Source organism: Molossus molossus, unplaced genomic scaffold (genome assembly GCF_014108415.1).
Source record: "Molossus molossus isolate mMolMol1 unplaced genomic scaffold, mMolMol1.p scaffold_m16_p_3, whole genome shotgun sequence".
In the NCBI taxonomy this organism is placed as follows: Eukaryota; Metazoa; Chordata; class Mammalia; order Chiroptera; family Molossidae; genus Molossus; species Molossus molossus.
The window spans coordinates 117,647,562-117,672,640 of NW_023425366.1; the positions used below are offsets into that span (position 1 = coordinate 117,647,562).

Sequence of the window (25,079 nt, forward strand, 5' to 3'; positions counted from 1 at the left end):
TCGCCCCCGGGGGCCCAAGCCCCTAGCGTCATGGCCTCGCATCGCCCGGGGGGCGCTGCAAATAGTCCTTTGTTTACATGCAATTCCTTACTCCGCGGAAGGAGGCCGGGGGAGTGCTGAGTTTTCACCAGCTGTTTCCCGCCTTGAAACAGACATCTGATCAGCTGCAAACACACACACACATACACGCGCCCGGGGAGGCAGGCCGGAGAGACCTCCCTCCCGCCCCTCCCGCCCGCCTCCCTCCCCTTGCCGCCGCCGCCGCCGCCAGCATCTGGGACCGACTGATTCTGCACCTCCGTCCGGCGCTGCCCTTTGATTCGGATTTCCATCTTGCATTCTCCGGCGGACCGCGGGATCCAGCTCGTGCAGAGGAGGGGGGCCGATCGCTATGGAGTATTTTATGGTGCCCACTCAGAAGGTGCCCTCTTTGCAACATTTCAGGAAAACAGAGAAAGAAGTGATAGGAGGGCTCTGTAGGTGTGTACTCCTCCCCCCCTCCCACCCCATCCCCTTCCTACAATTGCAGCCCGGGGCTAGCCAGCCCGAGCGGGCGCGCGTGTGCGCACGCATGGCCCGCGCCGCGGACCCCGCTCGCCTTTCTTAGTCGCCGGGGCGGTTGCATCCCCGCACGCTGGTTTTGCGCCGTCCGGGGACCCTCCTCCCTCGGAACGTGAGGGCCCTGAGCGGCCCCGGTCACTTTTGTCCGCTGCAGGCGGGCGAGTCGCGACGTTTGTAATTGCAAACAGACCCACGTGGTTCTGCAGCAGTCCCGGCCATGCTTGGTGCTGGTGGCTTTCCACCCCCACACCGCGCGTCCTCCTCCCCCGTCCCGCGTTGGCTTCCTTCCTTTCCCTTCTTCCTCGCTGTCTCTGGGTGCTCCCCTCCAAGGGGGTCTGGAGACCCCGGGGCGCGCGGGGGGCCGCGGGCGGCTGCTACAATGCAGCCACGCCGCGGCTCCGAGCGTGGGGGGGGCGGGGAGCCGGGAGGTGTGCGTGTTTGCTCGGCTGCAGCGGGGTCGGGGGCGGGCTCCGTGGGCATGTAGGGGTGGGCGGGACCCTAGGGGCACGCGCGGCGGGCCGGGAGCGCCGCGGACCCGGGCACTTTGCGGCCGTCGCTTGCTCGCTTGCCGCCAGCGCCCGGGCGCTGTTTACTAGAGAGGCCTGGACGTGACTCTGCAGCCCTCTTGGAGTAGGCGGACCTCAGCGCGCCGCCTCGCGGGAGCTGTAGTTCTCCGCGACCCTCGGGTGCGGCATTGTGGGAGTTGTAGGCGCGCCCAGGCCACGCTTTCCCGGCACAAAGCTCAGCCCCCGCAGGCGGGATGGGCGAGGCAGGCCAGGTGGGGGAGCTTTGGGGGCAATGGGTACCAGAAGCCGCGTCTAGTCTCACCAGACGCCGCAAGTGGGTCTTTACTGCAAACTTTCCCATCCCACGCCCCTACCCCAGCCACAAACCGAAAGCGTCAGGTCTCCTAGAGGGGTGGGGGTGGGGGTGGGGGTGGGGGGTAGGTGATCGAGGTCCGCATCTCTACCCAGGAGCCACTTTACAAATTTGACCCGGGTTGCTACAGGAGCCACTTTACAAGTTTGACCTGGGTTGCTCCAGATCCACCCTTTTCCAAAGTGATGAGCTCGCGCACCACTCCCACCAGAATCGCCCTGGACACTTGTTAAAATGCCGGTGCCCGAAAAATAAAATAATGCCGGTGCCCGAAACTCAGATTGCTAGAAGGGAGAGCCTAGTCATCTGTATACGAAACACCACCCGCGAGACGGCAGTGCTTCCTGACGGATTCTCCTGCGTGCCCAACCAAGTTCGGGACCTGCAGTCCCTTTCCCGAGGCACTGCTCTAGGAGTGAAATGGCTCCCCAGGGTTGAGGCCACGTGCTCTGCCGCCAGGGAAGGCAAGGTGCAGATATTGTGGGGGGTGGAGCCCCAGGTGGTGTGGCCCAGGCCAGTGAATAGCAGGGGCTGCAGAAACCGGTTTGAGGGAAGGTTGCACACTATTAAACCCCCTCCCCAACTTCGCTCCCACCTCAACTGCTCTCAAGTACAGGGAGGATGGGCCAGTTGGTGGGTTGCAGCTAGCAGCCTCCCCCCCCCCCACCCCCAGTGCTGGCCCTTCTGAAGGGCCACCTGGGGGCCATAGCTATAAAACATAAAAAAATAAAAATTCTGGAGCTCTTAATATATTCTAGGGATTTGTTTTATTAGATTTTCTCAGTGAGTTGTCAGTCTTTCTGAGTTAAGTGGTCTTATGATTCTTGTGTGGGACGAGGGCACAGTCTTGGAAACGGATCAGTTATAAGTGGTGGGCTGGGATTTTAACCCTAATCCCAGGGCCCTGCTCTTAGCCCCTCCTGAGAAACGCTGCTGGTTGCTCAGGAGGGCTGGGCACTGAGGAGGAAGGGTGCTCCAGATGCTAGAGAAGACATTGCTAGCCCTGATCCTGGGCAGGTTTGATGCAGTGGATCCTGGCTTCACACTGTCCCTAGTCCCCTTTTAGAGGAGTCCATCTGTCCCCCAGGGGCCAAGTGCTCAAGGTGGCAGGACCCTTGAAAGCTGGGCACGGGGGCATCCTCAGCCTGCCTTGCTGGGAGACACTCGTCAGCATATGCACTGCTGTGAAGTTGGGGCCTCAAGGTTCTCTTTTTTCAAAATTTGTTGTTTTTTTAGAGAGAGATAAACATCGATTTGCTGTTCCACTTATTTATGCATTCATTGTATGTGCCCTGACCGAGGATTGAACCCACAACATTGGCCTATTGGGACAACACTCTAACCAACCTTGAGTTACCTGGCCAGGGCTGGGTTTGTTCATTTTTGGAAGGGGACATGGGGTGAGGTTGAAGACCTGTCGAAGATCAAGGTTGTGGGTTGCACAGGACCTTCTGGCCAGGTGGACTCACTTTTCAGGCTGGTGGACTTTGTTCTATCCTTCAGACTAGTAGGGCTTCCTTCCTCTCCAGAGGGGCCTGACACTGCACAGCAGGGCCCTCGCAAGCTTATTGTTTGGGACCTTTCACCTAACTGCTCTTAGCCTCTGTAAAATGGAGCACCTGTGAAATGTGGCTGCATGTTTGGAAAGTGCCTGGAAGTTGTTAAAATGGCTCTGAGCCCTGGCTTGGTAGCTCAGTGGGTTAGAGGGTTGTCTCTGTATACCAAGGTTTCAAGTTGATCCCTGGTCAGGGCACATACAAGAATTAACAAATGCCCTGGCCAGTTTTGCTCAGTGGTTGGAACGTCAGCCTGCGGACCAACGAGTCAGGGGTTTGATTCTCGTTAGGGACATGTACCTCAGTTGCGGGTCATGCGGGAGGCAACCAGTGGATGTGTCTCTCTCACATTGATGTTTCTCTCCCTTTCTCTCTCCCTCCCATTCTGTCTGGAAAAAAAAAAAAGAATCAACAAATGAATTCATAAATACAGTCGGCCCTCATTTATCGCGGTTAATCATTTCAGACTCTACTGCGATAAATGAATTTCTACGAAGTAGGATTCTTTATTTATATACAGTTGGCCCTCGCCACTTCCCACTTCGACTTTTCGCAGCTTCACTCTATCGCGGTTTAGTATTTGAAAAACCGGGATAGAGTGAAGCCGCGGAGGTCTAAACAGGAAGTGGCGAGGGACGACTGTAGGTGGAACAACACATCTAATTTTCTTTCTTTCCCTTTCTCTCTAAAAAATCAATAAAATCAATAAATTAAAAAAAAAAAAAAAAAAGGCTCTCAAACTCTGAGAAGCACGAGTTTAGGCACTGCCCTCAGCGGGGAAGGAGACAAGCTGTTCTTAGGAGTTAGGAAACACTTAGGGCCTTTTAAATGTGTGTTGGATCCCTGACCAGATATTTACAAGGCACCTACTTTCCTACTTTGAGCCAGGATTGAGGCTATCATAGTGAACCAGAACTGGCCCCTGGCCCCTGCCCGAAGAGTTGGCAGCCTTGTGGTACTATAGGGTCTTGTCAGCCCTTTAAGAGAGGTCCATGGGTTCTCCTGGAATTCTGGATACAAACCCTGGAAAATAAAGCATCCTGTTAGCCTCAATCTCTCGTTCTCTTTTTAACATTAAAAAAAAAAATGTTTTTATTGATTTCAGAGAGGAAAGGAGAGGGAGAGAAACATTGATGAGAGAGACATTGATGAGAGAAACATTGATCAGCTGCCTCCTACATGCCCCCTACAGGGAATTGAGCCTGTAACCCAGGCATACGACTTGACCAGGAATTGAACCAGTGACCTCCTGCCTGGTGTATGGGACAATGCTCAACCAATTGAGCCACACCGGCCCAGCTTCTCCTTTTTTTTTATCCTCATCCGAGGACATTTTTTTTTTTCAGATAGAGTAGAAGGGAGAGAGAGAAACATCGATGTGAAAGGGACACATCGAATGGCTGCCACCCGCACAACCCAACCAGGGCCGGGGACAAACTGCAACCGAGGTACGTGCCCTTAGCAGGAACCAAACCCGGGTCTCTCCGGACCGCAGGCCAACGCTCTAACCGCTGAGCCAAACCGGCCAGGGTTTCTCCTTCTCTTTTAAACTTCACCATGGCCCTGTGAAGTGAGACCATTTTACTGATGGGGAGACAGGCTTTGAGAGATGAAGTGGCTAAGCTTGGGGTTCTACAGCTAGTAAGTGGCAGAGCTGGAGTTTGTACTTGAACCCACGGAGTGCAGGGCTCCCGCTGAGGGGCTGGAAAAGCTGTGGGGAGGAGGCATTTCTGATGAGAACAGCCTAGACATGGTGTGTTCTGGGACTGAGGGCAGGGGTGGTAGGCTGGTCAGAATGGGGTCTATGGATTGAAGCTAGGTGGTCAGAACGGGGTCTATGGATAGAAGCAACGGGGATGGGTGAGGCCCCAGGCTGCGTCAGTACCTGCTACAGAGGGAAGGATGAGCACCCTGGGCACTCCTGTTGAGGGTTGTCTTCCTCCTGTCCTTTGGATTATGGGAGAAATCCAGTGTGGCTCTCCCACCTCTGACTGTATAGCTGTTGAGTGGCAGATGTGTGATTGACTTTGGGGCAGTGTGAAATAAGAGTTGTCAGTGGCTAATTTGAGGCTGGAGCTAGATAGGGGATGTGTAAGGGGGGGTGGAGGATGGGCTGGGTGTGAGAGACAGGTGCAGGTCCGGATCTAGACGAAGAGTGTGCCCCCTGCTCTGAGGCTGTGGTGGGGATACTGGTGTTCCCAGGGGCTTTTGGGAGGTACTCTGGTAGTGGGGTAGCAGTTCTGATCTTGGCACCAGAGGCTGGTATCCAAACTGTTCCTTGACAGGTGCCCTCCCTTATTCCTGAGCAAGGCAGTCCCTGGCCAGCCCCAGGAGACTGTTGGAGGGCAGTTGGGGAGGGAGAGAAGCAAGAGATACTTGGTGTCAGTGGACCCAGGCCACTTTGTTGCTCGCCTGGGGGTCTAAAGTTGATGTGGAGGGGTGTGTGTAGGACTTTTACAGTAACTGTAAATCATGTTTACTTCTGCAAAACTCAGAAAGAAATGCAAAAATACTTTAAGGCATTTGTAGTATCAGCTGGTAGTTCCAATTAGTCATTCTTTATGCAGTGGCTTTCAACCTTCCTAATGCTGCGACCCTTTAATACAGTTCCTCATGTTGTGGTGACCCCCAACCATAAAATTATTTTCGTTGCTACTTCATAACTGTAATTTTGTTACTGTTATGTCTTAGGCGACCCCTGTGAAAGGGTCATTCGACCCCCAAAGGGGTCGTGACCCACAGGTTGAGAACTGCTGCTTTATAGGAACCCCTGGTTGGCCAGCACTCCACCACTCAGAATCCTGGTTAGGCAGCATTCCACCATCAGAACTTCTGGTTGGGCAGCACTCCAGCAGTCAGAACCCCTGGTTACTTGCATCTATTAAAGAAACTGTCAGCTGGTACTTCCAGGGCTATTTAGATGAGTGAGAATGGACAGTTTTGGTGGTGGCAGTCCAGGTCCCCATGAAGAACTGTACCTTTGGAGAGGTCTTTTCTAGGACTTAAGTCTGCGTTAGGTTAACCAGCAGCCTGTTCCTGAGCAAGGAGGCTGGGCTGATGGATTTGGTGTTGAAGAGGAGGGGGTGGAATATTTGGAAGATCCAGGTTTCCAACAAGCAGAAGACAACATAGGCCCCTGCACACTGCCCACCTCTGCCCTCTGGGAACTTCCATCTGAGACTTTCAGGCCTGGGGTCCTGCAGTCTTCTTTGGTATCCTCAGTTTGTGGGCATTCTGGGGAGAGGGGAGAGGCAGAGGGTTGGTTCCCCAGAGCTGAGATTTCATGAGCAGATAAGTTGGCTTGGGAGGCAGGAGTCAGAGAGATTTGGGCTGCTGCCTCTTGCAGCCATACATACACAGGACTCTCATAAACAGTGGGCCGTCAGTAGAGGGCGCCATCAGCTGGTGGAGAAAGGGCAGTGTGAACTTTGGCTCCCTGACCTTGGGCATGTCACTTGCCCTCACAGGGCCCTGGGATTCCTCTTTACAATAGGATAATGCAGCCACCTTGCTGGGTTTCCATGAGTCAGACAGGGAAACATGTAAAAGAGTTCTGTGAATGCCCTGGCTGGTTTGGCTCAGCGGTTAGAGCGTCGGCCTGCGGTCCAGAGAGACCCGGTTCGGTTCCCGCTAAGGGCATGTACCTCAGTTGCAATTTGTCCCCGGCCCTAGTTGGGTCGTGTGGGTGGCAACTACTCGATGTGTCCCTTTCATGTCGATGTTTCTCTCTCTCTCCCTCCCACTCTGTCTGAACAAAATATGGGAAAAATGTCCTCCTCGGGTGAGGATAAAAAAAAAAAGAGTTCTATGAATGATAATAGGTAGGAATTAACATGATGGCAGGGCATACCTATGCTTAGTCCTTTCTATAGGGTTAAAGGTCACCTGTCTGTGGGGATGTTCTGTTCTGAGACAGTGCAGAGCCCACTCTGCTCTGTGACGAGACCTCTTAGGGCTAATTAATAGCAGGGTTCTGGGATCCAGGTTCAAGTCCCAGCCCCAACACTTGCTGAGCTATTTTTTTCCCAATCCTCTGTGTCCTCATCCCACACAGGAATCAAGGCCACGTAACTCAGAGGAAGATGGACACTTAAATGAGAAAATTCTATTTATAGTAAAAACTTAAAAAATATTAAAAAGAAAAACACTTATTACTCTGTTGCTAGGCCCTCCACGTTGGCCTTCTGTAAGGACTAGCACTCAGGGTGGCCCAAGGGTGGATATGGGGCTCCTTTTTAAAAAAAATCCTTGCCCGAGGATATTTTCCCATTTATTTTTAGATCGAGTTGGGGAAGAAAGAGAGAGAGAGAGAGAAAAACATCAATGTGAGAGAGATACATCAGTTGGTTGTCCCTTGGGTGACCTTGACCAGGGCTGGGGATCGTACTGCGACCGAGGTACATGCCCTTGACCGGAATTGAGCCCGTGACTCTTTGGTCTGTGGGTTGACGCTCTAACTGCTGAGCCAAACCGGCCAGGGCTATGGGGCTAACCCCCCCCCCTTTTTTTTAATTTTTTTTTTCTTTTTTAAAATAATATTTTAATCCAGCCCATTTTTTTTTCCTTTTTAAACTTATCTGTCTTGTTGAATGTATTACAGCTGTCCCTCCTTTTTTCTCCCCTTGACATTTTTTTGAATTGATTTTTTTTTTAGAGAGAGAAGAAGGGAGAGAGAGATAGAAACAATGATATGAGAGAGATACATCAATTGGCTGCCTCCTGCACACCCCCCTACTGGGGACTGAGCCCACAACCCGGGCATGTGCCCTGACGGAATCGAACCTGGACCTCTCAGTCTGTGGGACGACGCTCAGTCCACTGAGCCACACCAGCCAGGCTATGGGGCTCCTGTTTGACCTTTTACTACTTTGATCTACTCTGGCCTTTGGGCATCATCAGGAGGGACCCAGGGATTGGGTGAGTGGTGTTCTCTCCCTGCATCTCTCCTGAGGCGGGGAGGTTGATGGCTGCCTGACAGAGGTACCCAGTGGCTTGGCTTCCTATGGATGTTTCCATCTTTTCTTGCCCCAAAGATTCCCAACTTTAATCCACCCACCATAGAGCTTCTGGGGGGCACTGCCAGGCCCAGGAGCCTAGGTTCCGTTCTAATCCACCCTCCCCTCTGTGTACCAGGTCTCTGACCTGCATCTGCTCCTGCCGCTCCAGTCACCTCCACTGTAGGGGCAGGGAAACTGGGAGAAGCGAGGTGCCCCTGGCCCCGAAGTGAGGGAACCAGATACCTGGCTCTCTGACCGTAAAACTGTTCCTCTCCTCTATGAGCCCTAAGCCCTATCTGTAAAGTAAGGATCATGGACCCCCTTTACAGCGCTGACATTCGGAGGGACCCCTGTGGGAGGGGGCCCAGGAGGCCCTGGGGGAGCTGGTGGAAGAGAGGTCTTGTCTCTGGACTCTCAGCAGCAGCTGATGTGGAGCTGGCTCCTGGCTCATCCCTAGCTGACTACCCTCTTTCAGGAGAGGAGGCTGAGGTACAGGAAGGGGCAAGGACAAATCCAGGGTCCTGCAGGGAGCTGAGATGGGGTAATAGGGTGGGTTAGGGGGCCAGGAAAGTCCTCGGCTGTCTCCAGCTGTTGCAGATGTGTTCCCCTCCTAGTTTTCATGCAGATTCCTGTCTGCCTGGGGCTGGGCATGGGGGCCTGGCATAGTAGGAGACCTGAACCAGGAACCTCAGGCTCCCCCACCTATGGAAACATGGCTGCCTGGAGTCCTGTCCCCATTACCTCAGACCCAAGGGTGTGAGCCCAGGCCTGGACCAGTCACCCTGGGGGGCCCTTCAGGAAGAAGCCAGGGCTGTGGCTTTGGGTGGGGCCAGTTGCCTCTTCTGGGAGCCTAGCATCTGGAAGCCATCAGGCCAGGGGTGGGGGGTGTTGCAAGAGAGGGCCGGGAAGGGGGACATGCCTTCCTGAGGCCACACACAGGCCCACCCCTTGGGAGCAGTGGCTTTGGGCCTACAGGCCCTGTTGCCGTCTCTGCCTCCCGCCAGTGCCTCTCAGCCCGCAGCCTCGCCCCTTCCACTGGCCGCCTTCTCTCTCACCCCACAGGCTGCTGCTCCTGCAGGATGCAATCACATAATATGCAGTAACAGTGCCCACTGCATGCTGGGGGCCTTGTTTCTCTGGCACAGGGTGGTCTGCCTCTTGGAGTAGGTGTACATGGGGGAGAACTGTCTCTAGGGGTGGTTGGCTTGACATGCTCTCCCTGGAGTGAGTACTACCTGTCTTGTCTTTGAAGTCTTAATGCAGCGTGGCTGGACTGGGCTGTGGGCTTTCATAGGAGCTTGTGGCTGGAGACAAGGCTGTGGGGATTTGAAGGGAGTAAGGATATCTTCTTCAGGCCTCAAGCCTGTACTCTGAAGGAGGTGGTCCAGGTGCATAGCAAGGAGCTCAGAGGAGTCCCAAGAGTATGTGTCTCCCATGATCACCTGGACCCACCTGCATCAGAATCACAGGGATTCTTGCTAGCCGTGTAGGTCTTGGGCTCCACTCAGACCTGTTGGCCAGACACTGGAGCCGACACTGGGGTATGCACGGTGACTTTGATACCCAAGCATCACAGAGCACGCTACTCCATCACCCTCCTGATCTGCTGGAGTGTAGGCATCTGGCATCCTCTGCAGGGGGAGAGGTAGAAATGCAAGTTACACCTAGGATCTTCTGGAGATAAACTGTAAAGACGGGCCTTTTGGGGGTAGGGCATGGAGGACACCTAACCTGAGCATGTCCCTGCTCTCCCTGGCAGTCTTGCCAACATTCCACTGACCCCTGAGACTCAGCGGGACCAGGAGCGGCGGATTCGGAGGGAGATTGCCAACAGCAACGAGCGGAGGCGCATGCAGAGCATCAATGCGGGCTTCCAGTCCCTAAAGACCCTCATTCCTCACACAGATGGAGAGAAGCTCAGCAAGGTGGGTGAGGGCAGGGAGGGCTTCCTGGAGGACTTTCTGGAGGACTTCCTGGAAGAAGTGGTGGGCTTAAGCAGGGAAATAGAAATAAGCTTTAGTAGAGGCTGCCAGCTGGGGCCCCTGACTTGTCCCTCCCACCCTTAGGCAGCCATTCTCCAGCAGACGGCGGAGTACATCTTCTCCTTGGAGCAGGAGAAGACCAGGCTCCTGCAGCAGAACACACAGCTCAAGCGCTTCATCCAGGTAGCACCTGCAGAGGCCTCTTGTCACCTCAACTCCTGTCCTCTTGGCTCCCTCTCCCTGGCATGGGCATGTCTGGGCTCAACCACTGGCCTGGGACTCTGATGAGGCTACAGGTCCCATGGCTTCCCCACTGACACACCTACTTCAGGCACTCGCCTTCCTGCCTGGGCCTCAGTTTACCCATCCATGAAGTGCAATTGAGCGGCTCTGAGAGGAACTGGGTGATTTTTGGCAAGCAGATCCATTCTGCCTCTGTTTCTGGCCTGTGGCCATTGTTGGATTTGCAGAATGGGGCTCCCAGTGCCAGAGCACCTGTGTTGATAGTTTTGGGGGGGCTGCAATGGAGCCCTCCAACTTCCCTGTTGGTGGTGGTGATACAAGGGTGTCAAGGCACACTCACCAACCCCTTGGGGTTCCCAGGAGCTGAGCGGCTCATCCCCTAAGCGGCGGCGGGCAGAGGACAAGGACGAGGGCATTGGCTCACCGGACATCTGGGAGGATGAGAAGGCAGAAGACCTACGGCGGGAGATGATTGAGCTGCGGCAGCAGCTGGACAAGGAGCGTTCAGTGCGCATGATGCTGGAGGAGCAGGTGAGGCAGGCAGGCAGGTGGGGGGTTCCAGTCCCTCTCCCTTTCCTCCTATTTCTGCTTCCTTTGAGCAGTTAGTTATTTACAGGAGTGCCTGCTTTGTGCCAGGTCTAGGAATGGAGAGTCCAGTGGGGAGTAAACCAGACAGGTACCTGCTCCTAGAGGTCACCTTCTATGTTGGTAGGAGGATTAGTCAGAGGATCTTGCACTGTAAAAGTGCAGCTGTGATACAGTTCCTGCAGGAATCATGGGCATTAGGAGGGGGATTTTGGTGGGTTCTGGAGGGGCTGCCCCACAGCTACTCTGTCAGTGTGACTTGAGCCAAAGTTGGGAGGTAGGCTGGGGGTTAAATCTCATGGTTAATCAGGCAGAGAGGGGAGAAGGGTGCTCCAGGCAGAGGGGACAGCATGGGCAAAGGCCCTGAGGCTGGAGGGAGGGAGCAAAGGAGTGAGGGAGTGTGGCATGAAGGAGATCATAGTAGGAGAGGAGATGAGTCAGAGAGAACCTGGCAGGGTATGGTAGGACTTTGGTCTGTACCCCAAGTCTCTTCCCCGGGTTGGCAGGCACTTGCTGGGGTTTGCAGCAGGAGTGAATGGCCTGCTTTGCAAAGGGCAGAGCATTGGAAGGCTGACCTCAACAGCCCTGAGAGCCTCACCCTGGAGGAGGTGCCAGGGTGTGGTCTGAGCCCTGTCCCTGAGCCTGCCTCTCCGCCTCTAGGTGCGCTCGCTGGAGGCCCACATGTACCCGGAAAAGCTCAAGGTGATTGCACAGCAGGTGCAGCTGCAGCAACAGCAGGAGCAGGTGCGACTGCTGCACCAGGAGAAGCTGGAGCGAGAACAGCAGCACCTTCGGACCCAGGTGAGCAGGAGGCACCTGGGAGGGGCTGTGAGGGCTGCAGCTGGGGCTCTCCTACTCGGCATTGGTGCCTCGGTCCTCAGGGCAGACCCAGGGCCTCAACTGTAATAACGCAGACATTCCTGGTTTCCAGGTGTCTTACATACATTATTCCATGAATCCTTGTAGCAGCCCTTTGAGGCTGTTCTACTGATAAGGAAAGTGAGGCACAGAATGGCTGACTAACTTGCCCAAGATCCTCAGTGATTGGGGCAGGGATTTGAACTCTGGCTGTCTAAATCCAAAATCTGCACTCCTGACCACCACGGCATTAGATGGAGTGCTTGCTTGTCGCTAGACAGTGAAGGGGCCATGGGTTCTTAGACGTCCAGGAGCCCCTCTCTAGGCTGCCTTTTCTTTGCTGCTTAAAATAAGAGGGGATGGGAGGCCCCAAACTGGCTGGCCTTTCATTAGTGTTGGTAGAGGCTGTCTCGAGGCAATGGGCAGAGGGCGGTGGTTTTAGAGAGTATCCTACACTCTCTGTGACCACCAGAAGGGAAGGGGAAGCTCCCTGAACCTTTGGAAAAAGACTGAGGGCCTCTATCTCACAGCTCCTGCCCCCTCCGGCCCCCACCCACCACCCCACGGTGATCGTGCCTGCACCACCACCCCCTCCCTCCCACCACATCAACGTCGTCACCATGGGTCCCTCCTCGGTCATCAACTCTGTTTCCACGTCCCGGCAAAATCTGGACACCATCGTGCAGGTACCTGGGCTCAGGGAGGAGCAGCAGGTGGGGGTTGACTTAGAAACAGGACCTTTGAGAGAGATTAGAAAGCAGGGACTGAAGGGGCGTGAGTCAGGGCTTGAGTGTGGGCAAAAGTTCGGAATTGGGTGTATGTGTCTCTGACTCTATCCCTGAGTTTCCCTCTCTGTTTGCAGGGGGTGGGGCAGGGGGTTTCTGTGGACAAGGTGGGGAGTAGAGATAGGGGACAGGATGCCCTGGAAAACCTTGTTTCTTCCCTCCACATGGGGGTTGTTGAGAGAGTCTTTTGCTCACGGAGCCCCCGACTTCTGGAGTTCCTACATCCAGCTCTTGGTTTGGTCCAGAACTTCCTCTCACCTCATCTCCTAGGACCTGAGATGGGGATGGAGGTGGCAGTGGCTGGGAGCCTCCCACAGAGGATGAAGAAACGAGATGATAACTCTGTGGGTCAGGCCCAAAGTCACTGCTATACCCAGCCTGGGGCGGACACCCCTGGGGAGTTCTGGCAACACCACAATAAATAAACAACTAAACCAAAAAAAGCCCAAACAGAAAAAAAGCCCATCAACTCCTGGACCTTTAGTTGCACATAGTTGCAGCAAATTGGACCGTAAAATTAATAACAGAGACCTCTTATCAGTGAACAGGCCAACTTTGAAATATGTAAATACATGAAAGACACTGGTGACCTCCACGCAGCCCTGCACTGTCTGCAAGGGGTTCTTCAGCTCAGCAGAGGGGTTTGCTACCCCTGACTCTGGCAGGCCACCTGCTGCTCTGCCAGGCTTACTTCTGGACTTTCTGGTGTGTGTGAGGGGAGATGGTGGCTGTCCTCATGCCTCCAGCCATACTCACAGCAGCCTGTCCCCCCAGGCGATCCAGCACATCGAGGGCACCCAGGAAAGGCAGGAGCAGGAGGAGGAGCAGCGGCGGGCCGTCATTGTGAAGCCCGTCCGAAGCTGCCCAGAGGCGCAGGCCTCTGACACTGCCTCCGATTCGGAGGCCTCAGACAGCGACACCATGGACCAGAGCCGGGAGGAGCCTGCTGGGACTGGGGGGCTTCCCTGACCACCCCCCAGCCCTCCTCTCCCTTCTGGGGGCTGGAGGGGGCCGGGGCATCAACAGGGAATACATGCGGGCCAGCGAGTGAGGAATTTTTACAAAATTATGACGTCATTTGGGTCTCTTTTATGACCTCTTTTTCAATACTGTAAATCGACCTCTGAGCAAAGGCCACCCAACCTGAGGTCCTGGGGGCTGGGATGGTGGGAGTGTGTGGGAGCACCGGGACACCTGGGGCTGGGCCTCACCCCGGGGGCTGGGGAAGCTGACACTTGAGGTGCCTGGCCTCTCTCTGCCAAAAAGCATTTTTTTTTCATTTGAACATGTTTCTAAGAACAGGGAAAATCAAACAAAACCCCAACGTATTTCTGCCCTCCCCAGAGCCAGCCCTACGACTATCAGTTTTTAACTCCCCCTTCCCTCTTTGGTTTTCTTCTTTCTCTAAGCACTTAATGGGTTGGGGGTCTGGCTGGGTCAGGACTCTCTGGGGGTCCGGGGTAGAAGTTGCTTCTCCTGTTGGGGTTTGCTGCTACCCTTTTGCCCTGCCTTCCCTTCCCTGCCCCACCTCAGCACTAGGATTTGCCACTCTCCACCACCAGCTGGCCTCCACCTCTCCCTCCAGGTTTCCCATCTTCAACCCCAAAAAATGTCTGTCTTTCTCTGTTTTGTTTGTTGGGTTTTTCCTTTTTGTTTGTTTGTTTTTGTTTATTTTTTGGGTTTTTTTGTTTTTGTTTTTTTTTTTAAACAATTTTGAGGTCTTTGTGTTCAAGGAGAGCTATTATATTTTGTTAAGAAAGTGGGGGGGAAAACAAGAGGCCACCATGCCTTTATAAAGAAACAAAATAAAGTTTGTACTTTGTTTTTTAGATTGTGTCTCCTGGGTGCGTGCTGTCTGAGTTGCTGGGGAAGGCCTCCTGGACTAGATAGAGTATGGGATGCTATTTGGGCCCACCAGAGGGGATTGGATGTGGGTGAGCTCATGATGACTCCCCCGACTTGTGTGTGGTGTGTTGCAATGAGAAATCAGGGTCCTCACATTTGCTGGGATTACTCTTACTTTGGGTATTCGGCAAAGATGGGAAATGGGGAGGGGGGAACAAGGAGAGAATGAACTACCGAGCCACAGGTTCCTATCTCCTAGACGAAAGAAACAGGCTATTCAGGGCTCCAGGTTGATCTCTAGGCTTTGCTACCTTTTTTATTTTTTTTATCCTCACCCGAGGACATTTTTCCATTTTTTGTACAGATAGAGTGGGAGGGCGAGAGAGGAAGAGAGAGAGAGGGAAACATTGATGTGAAAGGGACACATCGAGTGGCTGCCACCCACACAACCAACCAGGGCCGGGGACAAACTGCAACCGAGGTACGTGCCCTTAGCGGGAACCGACCCCAGGTCTCTCAGGACCGTAGGCGGACGCTCCAACCGCTGAGCCAAACCGGCCAGGGCGCTACCTTTTTAACTTTACTCCCTCATGGTGTGTTTTCGTCTGCAGTTCCACCTTGGATGAGCCATATACAAAAGATGTTTTATTTATTTTATTTATTTATATATTTTTAGAGAGAGAATGGGAAGAGGGAGAGTGAAAGAGAAAAAACGATGTAAGAGCCAGACAGATCTGCCTGCATGCCCCCTGTCAGAGATTGAGCCAGCAACTCAGGCATGTGCCCTGACTGGGAATTGAACCAGTAACCTTTTGGTGCACAGGGTGATGCCCATCCAAATGAGCCACACTGGCAAGGGCACCACTTACATTTTAGCCTCAGTTTCCTTTTTTTTTTTTGTTAATTCTCACCAGAGGATATTTTTCCATTGATTTTTAGAGAGAGTAGAAAGGAGGGGGGTGGGGAGGAGGAGGAGGAGAGAGAAGTGGGGGGGAGATCGATTGGTTGCCTCCCAAAAGACCCTGTCCAGGTCTGGGGATGGAACCTGCAACCCAGGTACACATACCCTTGACCAGAATTGAACTTGTGAACCTTCAGTCTACTGGCAGATGCTCTAACTGCTGAGCCAAACCGGCCAGGGCCTCAGTTTCTATTTTTGAAAGTTGGGAATAATAAAAAATAAATAAGGAAATAATAATGGTGGAAGAACAGTGCATGTTATGCGAGGTGGGACTGGTCCTTTTGAATTCTTAATCTTCTGTGACCAGAGAGCTCTCTCTCTTTTTTTTATCCTCACCTGAGGACATTTTTCCATTTTTTGTTCAGATAGAGTGGGAGGGAGACAGAGGAAGAGAAAGAGAGAGAAACATCGACGTGAAAGGGACACATTGAGTGGCTGCCAACCAGGGCCGGGGACAAACTGCAACTGAGGTATGCGCCCTTAGTGGGAACTGAACCCAGGTCTCTCTGAACCTCAGGCTGATGCTCTAACCACTGGCCAGGGCTCTTTTTTAAAATTCTCACCCAAGGATATTTTTCTGTTTATCTTCAGATAGAGTGGGAGGGAAAGAAGGAGAGAGAAGGGGAGAGAAACATTGACGTGAGAGAGACACATTGACTGGTTCCCTCCTGCACGTTGGGCCAGGGATGAACCACAACCAAAGTACATGCCCTTGGCCGGAATCAAACCTGAGACTCATTGGTCTGCAGGCCAATGCTCTAACTGCTGAGCCACACCAGCCAGGACACAGAGAGCTCTTTACAGTGTATTCTTCTTGGCCTGATTTTCCTTATGTTACACTGTGCCAGATACATGGGGACTGAGGCCAGAGTGGAATAACCAATTCACTTCTCAGCCCACAATGAATGCCTCCAGACATGAACTCATTGAATAGAAAGGCAGACAGGAGCCTGCATTTAGAAAAGGAAAAAAAAAAAAAAAAATTATTGATTTTTTTTTTTTTTAGAGAGAGGAAGGGAGAGATAGAAACACTGATGTGAGAGGGAAACATCAATTGGCTGACTCTTGTGCGCCCCCTACTGGGGATGAGCCCGCAACCTGGGCACGTGCCCTGACCAGGAATCAACTCCGGGGAGGGGGCGGCTTTCAGTCCATGGGAAGACTCAATCCACTGAACCACACACTGGGCAGAAGCCTGCATTTTTAAAAGAACTTTTACACCTTTTAAAGGTGAAATTCACAACAAAACCAACTATTTTAAAGGGAATGATTCAATGCCATTTAGTACATTCACAATGTTGTGCAACCATCATCTCCGTCTAGTTCCAAAACATTTCCATTACTCCCAAGATGAACCACTTACTCATTAACTAGTCTCCCCAGTCCTCCTAGCCCTTGGCAACCACCAATCTGCTTTGGTTTTTTTTTTTTTTAGTATTTGTAAAAATTAAAACTAATTTACATTCAGTAAAATTCACACCTTTTAGTTTTTGGTTGTGTGAGTTTTCACAAATGCATACAGTTGTGTAACCACCACCACAATCATGATATAAATTAGTTCCCTCATTCCAAGAGTCCCCCATGTTCCTCTGTGGTCCATCCAGCTCCTTGCAAACACTGATCTATCTATTCCTATAGGTTTGCCTTTTCCAAAATGTAGATGGAATCACAATGTTTACCCTTTTGAATCTGGAGTTTTTTTTGCTTAGCTCTGTAACTAATTTTATCTCTTTTTGGGTATATCTAAGTAAATTTACAACAGTAGAATATGTGTCTGAGGGGAGGGCCTTAGCTAGAATCTGGTTAGGAATACCCCTTACCAAGGCCAGCCCGGAGCTCTTTCCGCCAGGTGCGAGGCGCGCCCCGCAGGCTCCATGCAGTTCCTGAGAGGACCAACAGACGGCGCTGCAGGCCCAGTACACCCGGTCCAGCAATTGAAGAGGTCCCACCTCCTTCCGGTGCCCCCCCCCCGCCCCGACTGTTCAGTTTCCATAGGCCAGAGGCGGGGCTTAGGGTGGGGCCAGGGAAATTCCCACACCCCCGACTTGCGGTGGCGCATCGTGAAGCCCTATGCTGGCTCCCTAGTAGGCAGCGGAAGTCGGGGGTGCCGCCCCTGGCCCCGCCTTTTCCCGGATTTGCCTTGCTCAGCCACTTGGGTGCGCATGCTCCGTGGCACTCCAGGCCGTCGGGCGCGCGCTCGTGCGGTCCCGGCCCCAGCCCCGCCCCCGCCCCCTGCGGGGTGGCGCGCGGTTCTGCACTCCGCGCGCAAAGCGCCGCACAGAGGAGGACTGCGGCGTTCTGGTGTGTCTTCCGCGTGGAGGCGCTCGCCGACTTCCTTCCGCAGCTGCCAGCCCACCCGGAGCACGCGCTGTGTGGCACTGGTGGTGGAGCCCGCGCTGTCCGGGCGGAAGTTGGGTGCGCCGCACACGTGACTTAGGGCGGTCCACAGGCCGCGGTATAAAATGGGACATTAATTTTAACCCTCAGTATCTGAAACATTGTTTCAGCGCACATGAGGAATGTAAGAAACTACGCAGGAAATACTTTTTTCTTGCCGTGTGCTCTGTGTGCGTCTTGCCCTGACCGCACCTCCGCCATGGGTCCACTGCAAGGAGCCTGGGCTGGCGATGGCCTCGGTGCAGTGGCGAAGGTCCGTCCCCGGGAGCACATGGTCAGAAAGTGCACAGTGCCCTGCAGTAGTGTAGACACTGACCTGGGAGGAGGAAGAAATGGAGAAGATGTGGGAATGTTACCAAACAAGGGGTTTGCTGCTTAGGGTGTTATAGTAAAAAAGGAGAGGTGGTTAGTTTGCAAGGTAGTTTTATTTACTTGAAGCAAGTAAAGGAGATAGGGAATTCATATTCAAAGCTTTATCTCCTTCAAGGGAGGCTTAGCCATTGCTTACATATACTCTAGTCAATTACATGTTGATTTCTTCTTTGTAGTTGTGACACCTTTGTAATTAACCTAGTTATTAATAACAGGAAAGGAGCAAAAGGGAAGGCCAAATATTATTGGCATGCCATTTATGCAGCTTTGCCAGGAAGCTGCAAGTTAACACTCCCTAAGGGGCCATTGGGTCTGTTCCTGGCAGATCGCTGGGGGAAGGGACTGGACAGGGGGAGAACGGAGCATGCCTAGTAAAGTGTAGGTGAAATAGGGAAGGTACTTGTCTGTCAGTCACACCTGGGACCAGGTCCTTGGCCAGAGTAGGCGTGGCCACTGCAAGCATGGGAATATTTGAGATATTTAATTCTTAAACAAAGAAGTTTACCTCTCTTGGTTCCTGGTTCTCTTGGTTGCGCTTGTGTTTTCAAGACTGTTAGGACTTTTGTTGCAGAGGGTGCACTCTTCTGGCTCCCCTGTACTTGCCCACATGGCCCACAGCCATGTGGACCCCATACAATGAACTAATAGACTGCAACTGGCCTAATGCTGTCCTGGACCCAATTCGCATAGTTGTTTCTCTCTCTCTCTCTCTCTCTTTTTTTTTATCCTCACTCGAGGACATTTTTCCATTTTTTGTTCAGGTAGAGTGGGAGGGAGAGAGAGGAACAGAGAGAGAGAGAGAAACATCGATGTGAAAGGAACACATCGAGTGGCTGCCACCCGCACAACCGACCAGGGCCAGGGACAAACTGCAACCGAGGCACATGCCCTTAGCGGAAACCGAACCCGGGTCTCTCAGGACCGCAGGCCGACGCTCTAACCGCTGAGCCAAACTGGCCAGGGCTCGTTGTTTCTTTCTTTCTCCCCTCCCTTCCTCCCTTCCCCTGTCTCTAAAATCAATGGAAAAAATATCCTCGGGTGAGGATAAAAAAACAATAAAACTTTTTGAAAATGTTGGGACTAATAATAGAAATGTTCTGGGAGGTCCTGTGCACCCTTCACCCAACGTCCCCCAAAGCCAACATTTTGCACAACTGAAGGATGTCATGGGAAACAGGTAATTGCTGTTAGTGCAGTCCATGAGACTTATTTAAAATTTTACCAGTTTTGCATGATCTCATTTATGTATGTGTGTACATAGTTCCAGACCATACAGTGCACCAACAGTGTATGAGAATTTCAGTTGCTCTGCATCCTCACCAACACTTGATATTATCAGATTATTTTAAAAATAGTCATTCTGATAGGTGTACAGTGGTTTTAATTTTTATCATCATAGATTAGTTTTGTCTCTTATTTTTTATTTAATTTTTTTAATCCTCACCTGAGGATATTTTTCTGTTAATCTTCAGATAGAGTGGGAGGGAGGGAGAGAGAGGGAGAGAAGGGAAGAGAGAGAGAAACATCGATTTGAGAGGGACACTTTGACTGGTTACCTTCCACCCGACCCTGACCAGGGCTGGGGACTGTAACCGAGGTACGTGCCCTTGACTGGAATCAAACCCACAACTCATTGGTCCTCAGGCCAACGCTCTACCACTGAGCCAAACTGGCCAGCATAGTTTTGTCTCTTTTAGAGGTTTATACAATTCATACAGTACGTAGTTGACCCTTTAACAACATGAGGGGTTAGTCGCACTGAACCTCCATGCAGTCAAAATCTGTGTAAACCTTTGACTCCCCCAAAACTTAACTACAGTCATCCTTTGATAACCATGGGGGATTGATTTTAGGAACTACACCCCCTTCTATGGATACCAAAATCTGAGGATACTCAAGGCCCTTATATAAAATGGTATAGAACAATGCATATAGGCAGCCTGCTTCATCTATGGATTCCCATCCTTGGATCGAATACTGTTTTTGGATTGAATATGGTTGGTTGAATCCAAGGATATGGAAGGCCAATGGTATTCATTGAAAAAAATCCTTGTATAAGTGGACTGCACAGTTCAAACCCATGTTGTTCAAGGGTCAACTCTATATATTCTTTTTATTTATTTATTTATTTATTTATTTATTTATTTATTTATTTATTTATTTACTTTTAGTCCTCACCTGAGGATATTTTTACATTTATCCTCAGACAGAGTGGGAGGAAGGGAGGGAGAGAGAGAGAGAGATGTGAGAGAGACACATCGATTGGTTCCCACCTGCACAACCCCAACTGAGGCCGGGGAATAACTGCAACTGAGGTACGTGCCCTTGGCCAGAATCGAACCTGGGACTCTCTGGTCCACAGGCCGACACTCCAGCCTCTGAGCCAAACTGGCCAGGGCTATATACTCTTTTTGTCTGGCTTCTTTTGCTGAGATTCATTTATATTTTTGTGTATATCAGCAGTTTGTTCATGTTTATTGCTAAATGTATTCTGCTTTATGAATATGCCACTATTTGTTTAGCCATTCACCTAGTGATGGAATTATTTTTTTTCCAACATATGGCTACTGTGAATATATTTTAGTGGACATTATCCCCCAAATTGATTGTGGCAATTTCCCCTCTGCCACCAGTGTGTGAGGTAGTAACCTGGCAATGGAGGATAAGATACATCTAAGAGTGTGCCTTTGACTGTCTTTGGTAATGGTTTCTTTGGGAGGGAGCTGGGTATTCTTGGTACCTGGTGGCCTCCTTGCACTATTTGAAGGGTCTCTGTTAGAGATAAAACTCATGGGAAATGTCTGTCTTCTTCCATGTTCTCAAGGATGATTACATTACACTGTGTCCTCTTTAAGAGGAGTCTCAGAAGAAATTCCTATAGTTTCGGTAGCAGAAATTATTTCACTTCTTCCAAGCAGTTGGTTTGTTCTTATTTTAAGGATATTGAATTGGCAAGTGATCAAGTTACACACTTGCGAGGGACTTCTGTATGTAGTGCTGTTTGCTTTTGTATCAGCCTTGTGAATGGCTCCATTTTGTGTGCCTGTTTTGGTGCAGTTTTCTTGTTACTTCCAATTTTTGCCTTTTTTGCTGTACTTTATGAGTACTTGGAGGACACCTTTATGTTTTTGTGGCATGGGGGTAGGTTACAATAAAAAATGTTGCTTGTATCATGATGTGGGGGCATCTTTGGCAGTAGAGTAATGGCCCTAGGCTCTGAGATGTTTGAAGAGCCATCTAGTGAAATGAAGAGCCTTTCTGTGACATTGGCCTCCTTAGGGTTGATGAACTGGCCTCAGGCCAGTATGTAAAGCACATGCAAATCCTCCAGCTGCTTCTTGGAGCTGGCTGGCCACACAGTTCTTAGCCTCATATTTTTGTTGGCTCTGGCTCCACCCTGTCCCATTCGAGTTCATTCCACTGACCCTTCTTTATCCAGCTGCCTCTCTGTGCTTTCCTGGATGCTACTATCCCTGTGGCATTTGTCTTTTTCACTCTTGAGTTCTGTATGCCCTCCTGTGCCCTACAAGTCCTGGGCTGAGGTGGGGTTAGCACCATTCCCTGCCTTGGTTCCCTCTCTTCTACTGCCCTGCTAAGTTGCAAGTTTCTTCTGTTGATTGACAAGAGTGCGTGCTGACCTGGAGGAGGGGTAGGATGGGGGCTGCAGGGCAGGACCAGCCCTGAATCTCATAGCTGTATGAAGGAATGAGCTCCCAGACCTGCTGTCCCCTCCACGCCCTTGGTGTTGAAAAGGAGCTAAGAGTTACAGCTGCAGAGTTTCTTGACTTAAGGGGCCCCAGTCACAGGTCCCACCGGGTGTGGCCTGTCTTGGTAGACAGCCTGAGAATCAAATTAAAGAGGAAACAGGAAAGTGATTTGAGAAGGCTACAGATAACTGCACACATACCAGAGAGTAGTTTGTTGATACTTGTGTCTCTAGCATTGCCTCTTGCCCTGTGAGAGATACAGAAGATGCTCTGAAAATTCCGGTTGCAAAGAGAATTGATGGAAATCTTTTGTCCTTTGTAGGTAGACAGAAATGTCAATGGGTCTGGCCAGGCACAGAGGGTCAGTGAGTGAGTGCGTATTTGACATTAAGGGAGAGATGGTCTCCATTTCCCACGGGATCCTCATGGTGCATGTCCCTGGCTGTGGAAGGAAAGTTGAGGGGGTAGGGGGGTGGGGGGGGGGGTAGATCTGGAGCTCTGTGGCTTGTTTGAGACTTCACATTACATTCAAAACAGTGGAGTTGGTGTTCTCTGGTAGTGAGTTCCCTGTCACTGAAGATATTCAAACAGAGGCTGAGTACTTATCTGTCAGGGATATCATGGAGGAGATTCCTGCCGAGGGTGGGAATTTGGGTCCTTCTAAGGTAGGTGACCTATAATTGCCAAGGTAAATGGGAAAATACTTTCCAAAGAGCTACTTGTAGCACTGCGTTAGAGTCAAGCGTAGAGAAGATCCAGACAGAGGCCTGCGTCGTCAGGGCCCCACTTGATTTCCCCAGCCACTTGGAGAACTGTTTCAGGCATGGATTAATCTAGCAAGTCAGTTGCCAAAAGAGGGACCGAACTATAGGAACTATGTGAGGGTGAGGGCCCTTAGGCTGAGGACTCTGGCAGCTTCTGTTTGTTTGTTTATTTATTTATTTAAGCATGCATGCAGTCCCCCACTACCACAAAGTATGCAGTCATGTTTCCCACATTTGGGGAAATCGAAGAGGTCAGCATATCCGGAGTGCAGTGGATAAGCCTCGCCCTGGGAAAACCTCCTTCGCGATCATGGTTTCTCTCTTGCCAGGTAAGTATGGCAGCTTCTGTTTGTGGGAAAGAGGAGGTCTTTGCCCTGGGAAGTTGGCATGGTGGTGTGGGGGATGTGGGATGAAACCAGTGTGGAGCTTTCATAGGCTAAGTGAGGTCTGTTTAAGAATTTATGACCTCAGAGTTCATCTTCATTTGAGTCTACCCTCATTTTTAGTCTCTCTTATTTTCCAAAGAGTCTTTGTTTATTCCTTTTTATTTAAAATTGTTTTTATTTTATTGCTGACAGAATTACAAATGTCTTTCATTTTCTCCCTTTTGTTTATTTTATTTTTTTGTTAATCCTCACCTGAGGATATTTTTTCATTGACTTTTTAAAAATTTTTAATCCTCACCTCACCCGAGGACATTTTTCTATTTATCTTCAGAAGAGAGAGGGAAAGGGAGAGAAAGAGAGAAACATTGACGTGAGAGAGACACATTGACTGGTTGCCTCCCACACGACCCAACCAGGGCCAGGGCCAGGTCCAGGTCCAAACTGCCCTTGACCGGAATTGAACCCATGACTCTTTGGTGCGTGGGCCGACACACTAACCAATGAGCCAAACTGGCCAGGGCCATTGACTTTTTTAGAGAGAGTGCAAAGGGGGGAGGGAGAGAGAGGGAGAGAAAGAGAGACGGAGAGGAACATCAATGTGAAAGAGACACATTGATTGGTTGCCTCTTGCATGACCCTGGCTGGGGCTGGGGATTGAACCTGCAATTCAGGTATGTGCCCTTGACTGGGAATTGAACCTGTGACCCTTCAGTCCACAGGCCGGCTCTCTGACCGATGAGCCAAACTGGCCAGAGCTTGTTTATTCATTTTTAAAAATTATGGTTAAAAAAAAAAAAAATATATATATATATATATAAAACATAAAATTCACGATTTTAACCATTTTTTTAATGTACAATTCAGTGTCATTAAGTATATTTACAGTGTTGTGCAACCATCACCACTTACATTCATCTCCAGAACTGTTTCATCATTCTGCATCAAAACTCTGTATCCATTAAATAATAACTCCTGTGCCCCTTCCCCTAGGCCCTGGCAACCACCATTCTACTTTCTGTTTCTAAGAATTTGCCTATTCTAGGTACCTCCTATAAATCAAATCATATCATACTTGTCTGTTATAGGCTGAATTGTGTCACCTGCCCCCAATCTATATGTTGAAGTCCTAACCCCCAGAACCTCAGAATGTGACTGTGTTGGGAGATAGCGGCTTCACAGAGGGAATTAAGGTGAAATGAGGTCATATAGGTGGGTCCTAATCTGATATGACTGGTGTCCATAAAAGAAGAGAAGTTTAGCCCTGGCCAGTTTGGATTAGCGGTTAGAGCATTGGCCTGTGTTCCAGAGAGACCCGGGTTCGGTTCCTGCTAAGGGCATGTACCTCGGTTGCAGTTTGTCCCCGGCCCTGGTTGGGTCATGCGGCTGGCAACCACTCGATGTGCCCCTTTTGCATCAATGTTTCTCTCTCTCCCTCCCACTCTATTTGAACAAAAAATAGAAAAATGTCCTCGGGTGAGGATAAAAAACAAAAAAAGGAGCCCTGGCTAGTTTGGCTCAGCGGTTGGAGCATCGGCCTGTGGATCAGATAGTCCTGGGTTTAGTTCCCCCTAGGGGCATGTACAAAAAAAGAAAAAAAAAAGTTCATCCAGCCTGGCTCTTGTGGCTCAGTGGTTGAGCGTTGACCCATGCACCAAGTGGTCGCTGGTTCGATTCCCAGTCAGGGCACATGCCCAGGTTGTGGGCCAAATCCCCAGTGGGGGGCATGAAGGAGGTGGCCAATCGATGTTCTCTCTCATCAATGTTTCTATCTCTCCCTCTCCTTTTCTGCCTTTCTAAAATCAATACAGAAAATTTTTTTTAAAAAAAGGAAGTTTAGGACATGTAATACAGACCGGGAGGTGAACATGTCAGGACACAGTGAGAAGGTGGGCCTCTGCAAGCCAAGGAGAGCAGCCTCAGAAAAAAACAAACCTACCCACACCTTGGTCTTCGACTTTCAGCCTTCAGAACTGTGAGAAGATAAATGTCTGTTGTTTAAGTCCTCCAATCTGTGGTATTTTGTTATGACAGCTTCAGCCAGCTAATACCTTATCCTTTTATATCTGGCTGTTTTTCACTTAGTATAACATTCTCAAGGCTCATCCACATAGCATGGATTAGAATTTTATATTTTTATTAAAAAGAAATTTTTTTCTTGATTAATTTTAGAGAGAGAGGAAGGGAGAGGGAGAGAGAGAAAT

The 25,079-nt window shown here is 50.8% G+C and overlaps 1 protein-coding gene and 1 non-coding gene across 2 annotated transcripts; one reads left to right on the top strand and one right to left on the bottom strand.

The window, feature by feature from the left end:
- The first annotated feature begins 248 nt into the window (after positions 1-248).
- TFAP4 (transcription factor AP-4) lies at positions 249-14,270 on the top strand. The gene is made up of 7 exons (XM_036280084.1): positions 249-480; positions 9,753-9,918; positions 10,060-10,158; positions 10,579-10,749; positions 11,464-11,604; positions 12,192-12,347; positions 13,221-14,270. The coding sequence occupies exons 1-7, from the start codon at positions 392-394 to the stop codon at positions 13,413-13,415; spliced, it is 1,017 nt and encodes a 338-aa protein (XP_036135977.1). The 5' UTR covers positions 249-391; the 3' UTR covers positions 13,416-14,270.
- Positions 14,271-22,669: 8,399 nt separating this feature from the next.
- Positions 22,670-22,829, bottom strand: LOC118643050. Its single transcript, XR_004961937.1, has one exon. It is a non-coding gene; the product is annotated as a U1 spliceosomal RNA (small nuclear RNA).
- Between the last annotated feature and the right edge of the window lie 2,250 nt (positions 22,830-25,079).

Excerpts from the sequence above, each read along its gene's own strand:
- TFAP4 (XM_036280084.1), top strand. The coding sequence starts at position 392 with ATGGAGTATTTTATGGTGCCCACTCAGAAGGTGCCCTCTTTGCAACAT. Across the intron at positions 9,919-10,059 it reads ATGGAGAGAAGCTCAGCAAG|GCAGCCATTCTCCAGCAGAC; the intron begins GTGGGTGAGGGC and ends TCCCACCCTTAG. Across the intron at positions 10,159-10,578 it reads AGCTCAAGCGCTTCATCCAG|GAGCTGAGCGGCTCATCCCC; the intron begins GTAGCACCTGCA and ends TGGGGTTCCCAG.